This window comes from Lactuca serriola, chromosome 1 (assembly GCF_051521515.1).
Source record: "Lactuca serriola cultivar US96UC23 chromosome 1, Lser_US96UC23_V15, whole genome shotgun sequence".
Lineage (NCBI taxonomy): Eukaryota > Viridiplantae > Streptophyta > Magnoliopsida > Asterales > Asteraceae > Lactuca > Lactuca serriola.
Window position 1 is genome coordinate 31,458,899 of NC_136408.1, and position 10,323 is coordinate 31,469,221.

The 10,323-nt window shown below is 35.4% G+C and overlaps 1 protein-coding gene across 1 annotated transcript; it reads right to left on the reverse strand.

Annotated features, from left to right (window-relative positions):
• Positions 1-5,034: 5,034 nt before the first annotated feature.
• Positions 5,035-6,489, reverse strand: LOC145080455 (22.7 kDa class IV heat shock protein-like). Its single transcript, XM_079023174.1, has 2 exons — positions 6,276-6,489; positions 5,035-5,695 (listed from the first exon to the last, which is right to left on the reverse strand). The coding sequence occupies exons 1-2, from the start codon at positions 6,412-6,414 to the stop codon at positions 5,181-5,183; spliced, it is 654 nt and encodes a 217-aa protein (XP_078879300.1). The 5' UTR covers positions 6,415-6,489; the 3' UTR covers positions 5,035-5,180.
• Between the last annotated feature and the right edge of the window lie 3,834 nt (positions 6,490-10,323).

Consider the following 10,323-nt stretch of genomic DNA (forward strand, 5'->3'; position numbering starts at 1 on the left):
CGCGCATTTACGACACGCATTTACGACGCGCAATTACGACGCGCGTTTACGACACGCAATGCGTATCAAGGAAGACCCTGTCATAAAGGAAGACGACACGCATTCGCGTGTCGTAACCTTACGACGCGCGTGTTAATGACACGCAATGCGTATCAAGAAAGCCCCTGTCAAGAAAGGCCATGTCATAAATGAAGATGACACACATTTTTGCGTATCGTAAATTTAAATGTTTAAAAAAAATAAATTTATATATTTATTAATTTTTAAATTAAATTTGCATTTAATTTCTTATAATAGAAATAAAATACAATATACAAAAAATACAATCCATTGCATAATATAAAATAAAATTTCATACTCAAAAAATAAAATAAATTGCACAAATTATAATGTCATACAAAGAATCATTCAAATGTTAAACAAAAATAATACATTGCTAACATGTGTTATACATTCCTATAAAACTAACGAATAATCATACTACTCTGTTTCTTACTGGAAAGGAATGCCAAACATGATTACAAGTCTCCCTTAATCTTGATTACTCACATGCTTAAGTAGAATGCTGTTGTTGAAAAGGTTACCTAGCAACAGAGGGGCAAAAACGTCTTTTTGACTCTCATTTACCCAGGGGTAAGCCCAGCAGCAGCTAAATTAAGGTTTGGATTTGGTTGACTGGGGCACCACCACGATATCCACCACCACCACCACGTCCACGGTTCCATTACCAAAGACGACCTAGAAAAGATTCCAGAAAAATTAATAATGAAGAAACTATACGAAGACGGAAGATAATATTATTGAAAGTGATTATGTAAAGTGTGAACAAAGGGGAAGAAGATTCTCTGTTGTAACTTGTTTCTTGGAGGAGATTCTCTGTTGCTAACTTGTCTCTTTTTAGACTCTCCACCTTGTTCTCTTAAACCAAAATGAAGACTTCAATGAGGATTCACACAACATCCATTGATAGCAGCAAATCAGGAAGCACAATGGTCCAATCCCATTCAAGTTTCTTTGGACCTATCAGCAAGATAAGAATACAAAATTCTTGTCATGATGGAAAGATTAAAAGCTAGTAAGATTTAAATCTTTGCATAATGGAAGAAAATGATGGGGGAAGAGCAGGAGCAGGAGAAGGAGCCACAGACAATACTAGCCCAAATAGGTTGATCATATGTTTGATGATCCTTTCTGTTTCACCTACAATAAAAAAAAACAATTTATAGACCCACATTTCACTTTGTTTCTCATAAAGTGGTAAAAAATTTTAAAAGAAAAAAGATATCGGGAATGGAAATAAGATTTGGACTTCCAACCATTGATCTAAGCCACATGATTTTACTCTTACCCTCTTTTCCTCCACTATAATTACAACGAACTGCATATAAGTTTGTATGGAAAGCTTTCCCTTCAATTTCTAGCTTCTCTATTTTAGGAATTCCTGAAAAAAAATCCAAGAAACCTGTTTATATATTAATTGAAATTACAAAGTAACAAAAATGACAGATAAGAAGAGAAATAAGGTCAAGTCTAGAAGACAAGACCAGGGGAAACAGGGCAGTTTCAGATATGCCGGTTCACTCGATCTTCCAAATGTATCTGTTACAATGAATTCACATCTGAAGAAATTACCAATGTTATCAAATCACAGCTTATATGGGCAAGAACATTATGATTGTAATGGTTTAAAGGATTTGTTCTCTTCTGAACAAATGTACCTATCTTTTTTATTTTTTAATACGGTATGATAAAATAAGTATTTAATATTTGAAAATACGAAACAAAGTAAGTTTTATAATGTAGAAGGATTAAAATCCTTACCAGTAACCGCAAGCATCTCAATTCTTGTAATCTCTTAAATGTAACATAATATTTAACAAATTTGCATTTTAAGAAAAGTATATAAAATAAATCTTGAAAAATACAAAAGTAATACCTAGGAGAATTACATCAGTTGGCTTTGACAACTTCAGCTCACCAACAACCGAATCGCTACGAACAGGTGCATACCTTCAAAATATAGAAAAAAAGATTTTTTATATAGATGTATATGTATAGATATTATTAGTGAACTAAATAAAAAAAGGTAGAGATATTAATTACCCGAATAATAAAAAAGCAATTGAATACTCACTCGGGGCTTGCGAATCTCATTACATGTTCCATTATTAAGCATGTTAAAAGCTCTCGTGTAATGTATTGAACTAAAGGGCATTGAGCTTCTTGTGGTCTAAGAACTGCAGCCAAAAGTACTCCCATAATCTGCTTAACAAACCACAAGATAAGAACCATTAATGAAAGTATTCACAAAACATCAATGAAGATTGTGATAATCTTCATCAGAACTCTCATCTTACACCTTATATTCACTCTGGGCAGATATTAAGGATGGATGAAGCTCCTTTGAAGCCATGAGATGGTGTATCAATCTTTCATCTCTTTCTTTAGAAAATAATTTTAACATGACCTCCCTCCCAAGAACTCCGTCAGCCCAAGCACCCAACCCACTCCAGTAAATTTGCTGGAATGCATATCCAACACGTTGCAATACCAGAAATAAAAAATAAAAAAATTATGTAAGCAAAATAAGCATATCAAATAATATAAAAAATTAATTTTATTCTTATGTTATATCAAGAGGAAATATATTAGGAGCCATTCGCATGGCAAGTTTATACGGTAGAATTGAAACTTCTATGTAAAACCAGATAAACATAAAAGCAAAAAAAAAAGGAACAGTTTTGTTGTAAACTTAATTTCTATCTTTTTTTTACATAATGAATCATCTGAAATTGAGAGAGAAACAACAAAGCTAAAACATTCATATTTTTTTATAAAATCAAACATTCATATAAATTGAGTTCATTCTTCTAAATTCTAACCCTTTCTAACATTATAATAGATCAACTCAAGAAGGGCCATCTTTCTCAATCCCAAAAGGTGCCTCTAAATGCCAAATCATTGATAAGGACTTTTCACAAACACTTAGCGTGCAAATTTAAAGGCCACATTTTGAAGCTGATCCATGAAACTAAAAATAGACATACATGTGTGGATTGTTAACGCTTCTGATGTTGAAACAGCTAGTTCCACTGCATCTGTGATGTCAACTCTATGAGATTTGGGGTTTATCCCATTTTACCCTTTTAAAATTCCAAAATTGCCCCTTTCAAAATTAAAGTTAACCCAGCAGCCATGGCAAGAATCAAACTCAGCAGCAACATTTTCAAAAGGAAAAAAAAATATTTTGATCAACCGCAAACCAAACAAGAAGATTCCAGTATTGCCCTTTGTATATGACATAACAATGAACCCAATAGTCTTGACTAGGATCAAAATCAACAGTATGAAGAACAAGAAACCCTTCCATAAATTTGTCAATCATGGACCAATAACAAAAAAAACTTTTGATCAAGCAGCCCCTGCTTCTCAAACCAAGGAGATTAGAAGAAAAAAATATCAAAGAAGAGCCTACTGCGATAAAAAGGAACAGGGGTGCACCCATTTTTTTTCCCAGTAATACCGAATTCTATCAAAATTAACAAGCTGACCAAAATGCCCCTTAATAAGTAACCACTATTTTCGAAAGCAATGCAATCCAGAATAGATGAGCAAAAATAAAATCAGATGGAAGGTGCGTGAGAGAGAGAGAGAGATGGTACCGTGTGCTTGAGATATGTGGCGGCTCTTCTAAATTTTCTACGGATCTGTAAGGAGGGTCAAGGGAAATCAAATTCAGGAATCAAGAACTTGGATTCCATAAATATGAAATCCTAATTGGAAATCAGGCATTCGTTTTTCAACGAGTATTAGACTTTCAGTCAATCCCACGTTTGAGTAATAGATTTTTAGCAAATCCCAGGCTTTTAGCGATTGAGCGAGTCTCAGTTTGGTTTCGGTGATAGGCTGCTGGTGACTGACATTTAGAAATCTCAATCTAAAATTAAAATCAGATGGAAGAAATCAGAAATCAGAAATCATAAAATCAGCTAGGAAGAAATCTATGAAAAGAGTTGAAGTGGAAGGTGCGTTATGAGTGTCGATTCATTACATGCTTCCTTCTGCGGACATTTACCCCAATTTCCTCTTTCGTCTGTCACTCTAGAAACCCTAATCCCTCCGCCACAATGAACACCATTACAGTTTCCACGGCGCCTTGAAAGCCCTAACCTGAATCTCTCGATCAGAAGCGTATCTAGAAGGAAGCAGGTCAAGGAATAGTGCAAGAAAACTATTGGCGAGTATTCTCAATAACAACAGAGAGATGAAGAAGGTGAAATTACAGCAACGATGAAGTAGATGAATGGAAATCAGAAGCCCTTTTTCTTGATTGAGATAATGAAGTCGAGAGATGGAGATGAAATCGTAACCTTCGATCTTTGATTGAGAAGTTGCACAACAGTGTGAGGAGAATGAAAGATGCGTGAAAATGCTTAGGGCAGGGAGGGTAGCAGGCTTTTCTAATTTTTTGGCTTTTCTTTTCCCGCTTGTAACTAAGGAACGCGCGTTCATTAAAATTATAAAGCGACACATATAGAGGGCGCACATTTAAGGTACAGCGCCCTCTGTGTTTTTAATTTTTTTTTCTTTTGACACTAATTTAAAGGCACGCAATAATGCGTGACCTAAATCCTTAAATTTTCTGAAGAGATGACACTCTTTTAATGTCACTCTCGTTTGCGTAACATAAATTAATGAGTGTCGTAATTTGCGCGTCGTAAAAGACCTTTTTTCTAGTAGTGTCCATATCAATTTTGTGTGATAGAAACTTTTTATGGGTTCTTCGTACAAGTATATGGGATTTTTTTTTTAACTTTGTTCATGAAGATTCAAATTGGACATCCATTTTCTTTGTTCAAGTAGTCTCACATTACACCTGTATTGATCCTATTGGGATGATGATCTTTTTTATGGTAAAATAAAATGAACTTGTGATCAAGATTACAAATTTAACAATCTAGTAGCAATTATATTTGTTATGAAAGAGATGTAAGAAAACAAGACCTAGGTGTTTGTTTCCCTTATAAAATTAAATTAATCATAAAGTATTTTTTAAAAGATTGTCTTATAAATGTATTCATACTTGTTTGTTTTTGGGTGTTTGTACTCACGAACCATAAATATTTGTCTCATTAAATTTACAAACACGCACATATTTCTATCTGCTTAATTGATTCCCTTCATCTGAGGTTCCAATGAAGTACGGAACATAAACCCCAAGATAGCGCTACCAACAATACCATTGCCACCATGTTCACTACCACCATTCTCCCATCATTCATCCCTCCTATGGCTAACATTTTCACTATCATCTTACACCTCTCTAATTTATCCTTTGAATCCATACTTGTCTTTGTCTTTATGATCTTCTCAATTGATGGTTCATTTTCTTTGATTTGGTTTGATTGCTTATGTTCAATTTTTCCTTGATTGTTTGGATTTGTATTGTCACTAGTCACAAACGATGGTTGATGTGGGAAAGTGATGGTGGGTGCATCGGTCATCTTCTTAGGCATGGTAATGCTGAGGATTCCGCCATCGAATTTGGCGCAGATTTTGCTCTTTTCGCATGTTTCGGGAACTGTAAAATATTCCTGAAAACGATTCCATTTGTTTCCAGATACAAGACACTCCCCACGAATTCTAAGGATGTTTGGATTTTCAATTGTAACCTTTATAAACTCCTTTCGGAATCCTACAACACAAATGCAAGTAATCAAATATGAAATTATACATGAAAAATAGTTGGATGGTTGAATGATTTTACAGTTTATTTTGGGTAATAAATAAGAACATCTACAATATAGGTTTTTTTAATTGTTTTTTCAAACCAGAAAGCTCTTGAATTTGAGAAAAAAATATATTAAACTTTTTTGATCAATTTTTTATTAAGAATATTTATATCTTTGAATTTGATTATTACCAGTAAAATATAAATTAAAATTGCATCTCACTTAGAATTATTAGGGACAAAATGGTCGGGTCGGCCGAGGTCGGTAGTGGATGAGATTGGGTAGACCTACATGCCTTTTTTTTCTTTACAGAAAAGATATGTATATCAATAGTATATTAAAAATGATTACATGTTCATATTTAATATGCTAACTTTTAACTTTTTTTTTTTTTTTTGATAAACTGATTTTGGAGGTTATAAACGAATTAAAATACATTTTTGAGCAACTTGTAAAAACGTTGAGACAAGAATCAAGATGTATGGATATCACACATATGAGTTGAATAATTTGTTTTACTTTCATGTAAACAAGAAAATTTACCAAGAAGATAAACGAGAAGATTATCATGATCATCTTCTTGTTTCCATTCAAAGATAGGCTTGAACTTTTCATAAACGCGCCCGGTGATCACTCGTCTTGGCCGGTTTAGATTGTTAGTTCCACCACCCCCGAGTTTCATCCTAACTTTATTGATCACTCGAGGCTCTTGATTTCGACAAATAAACTATTTTTTTTAAACAATAAACCATATATACCAAGAAAGGAATTAAAGTGCTATATGTATGTATGGGTTTGTTGAAAATTAACATGAAATGAGGGTTGAGTTTGCTTGTAGATGAAGAAATTCCAAGGACTTTGCTTGGGGTGAGTGTTTATGGGTTATATTTTGTTTGATATTCTTGAAAAAAAAGCCACGGACTAATACTTTTCTTTTCTACCAAGGAATTAGACGTGATGATTCAATTAACATGTTACATAATGCAACCGATTCCAATATTTTTTTTTATCCAAACCAATTTAACATGTTACATAATGCAATTGACTCCCTTACGGTAAGGAGATGTGATACATATTTTCTATATTTTATGTTGGACAAAAAAAAAACACAATTATTATCTATCAACATTCAAAAAAAACATTTATATTTTGTTTATATCTAGAAAACCTTATATTTTTAGTTACCTTTCAAATTTACCAAAATATCCGTTTTTTAAAGAAGTTGTCTGTTGTTTTGTAGCATAACATTTATCTTATTCGTTTTTAACTTGACATGGAAAAAAATGAAGGATTCACTTATTTTTGCTTGAGTAAATGTGCTTTGAATAAATGATTTGTTTCTCACGTTTTACCTTAGACAAAAGACAACCCTAATTATTTTTGTTTTCATGTTAACGTAAAAACGAAAAAGATAAATGTCATGTCACAAAACAAGTAATTTCTTTAAAAAAAATTGAATATTTTGATTAATGTGAAAGATAATGAAAAATATAAAAGTTTTTCCGCATATAAATAAAATGTATTGACAGAGAAATTATAATTGTGTTTCTTTTGTATTTTATCATTTATAAATAAAATGTATTGATAGAGAAATTATAGTTGTGTTTCTTTTGTATTTTGTTCTTTTTTTGTTTGTTATATTGTTATCACATTATTTATTTAAGTCTCCTGTCACCACACTATCTATCTAGGAAATGGTTTATTTCTCTCCTCTTATTTTTTATTTTCATTTTTTAAACAGAGATAAAAATAATATTAATTTACTAAATAAAATATTTAACAAATACATTTAAAATCGAAACATTATATTAAAAATTAATTATATTGAAAATTGAAAATTCTATTGTTTTATGTTGTGTTCACATGACCAGGGGCGGACGTAGGATTTCATAGTAGGGGTTGCACGGGAAGATTAGGGGTTGCACGATAGTATAAAAAATAAAAATTTTAAAAAATTTTGAAAATTTTTCCACTGCGGCCGAAAAATTTAGGGGTTGCCGGTGCCACCCCGGAACCCCCCTAAATCCGCCCCTGCACATGACCCGTTTGAATTAAGACTACCGTTTAATTCACAACGAAACCCAATTTAACTATTTATTAAAAAATTAATTTCTCTTTCTTCTACATATACAACCAACTAACCTCAATTTTTATACCCATTAACAACTTTATCCAACTAAACCCAATCCAATATTTTATATAAAAAAATATATCAATAGTGATATCAATTTGTAGATAATTGTTTTCTACATATTCTAGTATATTTTATTTATTTATATTATGTAATATGCCAAACTCACGATAAATTTTTTTGTTTTCAAACCAGAAGAAACCGTTGTTTTCAAACAAAACTCATAACAAAATTAAGTATAAAATACAAATATCTCAAGATCAGTGTATCATAAATCTCCAAGAACATGTCATAGAAGGATGTATAATGATCATGTCTTCGCATTGTCACGATCATTTAAAGTACCTAAAATATGAAACTGAAAATCGTAAGCCAAAGCTTAGTGAGTTCCCCCCAAAGTACCACCACACAAACATATAACAACATACATACTGGGTCCATAACTAATAGACTAGATTACCCCTGAGTCCACAACATGAGTCTGGTTTGCCTTCCGGCTCACATCTCATGTCTAGTTTACTCTTGAGCCCTCAACATAAGTCTGGCTTGCCTCTCAGACCCACAACTTGTGTCTGGCTTGCTCCCCGGTTTGTTGGTTTCCGCACAAAGCAATATCCCCTCAACCCAACCAAACCATGTCGACATATACATATCACATAACATATATCCAGTAAACAGATAATCATATAACCAGTCAACAGACAAACAGGCAGATCTACAGATCACTATCACATAACAATATCCTATATACCAAGACTCAGTTCTAAAAAATGAATACAACATAACAACATCCTCAAAACCAGGATACATAACTTAGTGGATATAAGAGCCTTGCTTACGCCCCGCGTAGAACGGAGTACGTCCCACGTACTCGGCCAACTCCCCCGTAATCAGTCAATCCGAGGCTTGTGTACACCTCTGGAGTATGCCCCGCGTACTCGCATGGAACAACCATTTTTGAGTTAACTCGGTTGGGTTGACTTAATGGATTTATGGAGTTGACTATGTTTGACCAAGTTTGACTTTTGAGGGTATTTTAGGTATTGTTGAGATTTTGATGGTATTGGTCACTTGGTGGTTGTAGGAATTTGAGTTGAGAGCTGAGATTCGGAATCGAGCCTTATCAATTTTGTGCAGCTTGTGAGGTGAGTTTTCCTCACTATAATTTTTGGTCGAAGGCACCTAGGTTGGCCCTTTAGTTTGATAACATGATATTGTTGATATGTTGAGTATGGAATATATATGCATGCTAGTCTTGATATGTTAGTCTGGTAATTTTGTAGGACTACCTATGATACTGACTGTTTATTTATATATGATATTATATGTTATATGTCGACATATTGTGTGGGTTGGATTGAGGTTGTACTGCTCCGTGTTGTAGCAAAAAAACCTTGGAGCCATCCATATATGAGTTAAGGGTCGGGAAGGGCATGTCAGCAGGAGGGACGGACTGACGGCAGCCCTGACATAGTTCCCCTCCTTGACACATTTGTGGCACCCACCTCCTGCTCGACAAACTCCTGAATGACCCCTGCCACACTCTCCACAAGTGCGGCTCTGCTGACTCCCAGATCGAGTATCAGCGGTCTTCGACCGCTTAGGCACCGATTGAGACTGTGTCGGTGGCTGACACTGCTCCTTCAACTACAACTCTATCTCTAACTCACGCCGCCTCGCGGCTTCCTAAAGATCCAGGAGGGTATCACATCGCTGTGTAGACACAAACTGTCGAATGTCAGTCTTGATCATACTCAGATAACGAGCCATCTGAGACTGCTCTGAAGCAAACTCCGGGCAAAACATAGCACTCTACGTGAACATACGGGTAATCTCCGTCACAGACTCCCCATCCTGTCTCAATGTCAAAAACTCCTGAGCAAGTCGCTCTCGCTCAACGCGTGGAACGTAGCAGGTGCGGAACATATCCCAGAACTGCTCCCAAGTAACAGCAGCCCGCTAATCATCAGTATACGACCCTGTTGTCAACCTCCACCAGTCCTTTGCCCCAAGCCTCAGCAGGTTCAGGGCACACCTGACCTTCTGGTCAGCAGGACATGAACACGTGAAGAAACATCCCTCCACATCAGATAACCACCTCATAGCCCTGATCGCATCCTGCGTACCATCAAACGTCGGGAGCTTCGTATTATCGAAGTCCCGGTACTGGAAAGCCCTGCTGGCTCCTCCTCCAACCCCTGCCGCAGTTACAACCGAAGTGGCTGCAGCGGCTGCTGTCTCTACCAGAGCTGCATATCGCTCATCAAAATACTCAACCATCGCGGTCTTGATCGACCCAAACATCTCTGGTAGCTGCGCTCGGAAAGCTGCAACGACCTCATTGTGCAGAATCTCCCGGATCATGGCATCCAACTCCTCAGTCCCTATCCGAACCACGTGCTCAGGTGCAACAGGCACCTCTGACCCTCTGTCTCCCGACCCTGACCCTGATCTGGATCC

Bases quoted from the DNA above. Each gene is read 5' to 3' on its own strand.
- LOC145080455 (XM_079023174.1), bottom strand. From the start codon at position 6,414: ATGAAACTCGGGGGTGGTGGAACTAACAATCTAAACCGGCCAAGACGA. The intron at 5,696-6,275 runs GTAAATTTTCTT...TTTGTGTTGTAG, and splicing joins TCTTCTCGTTTATCTTCTTG to GATTCCGAAAGGAGTTTATA.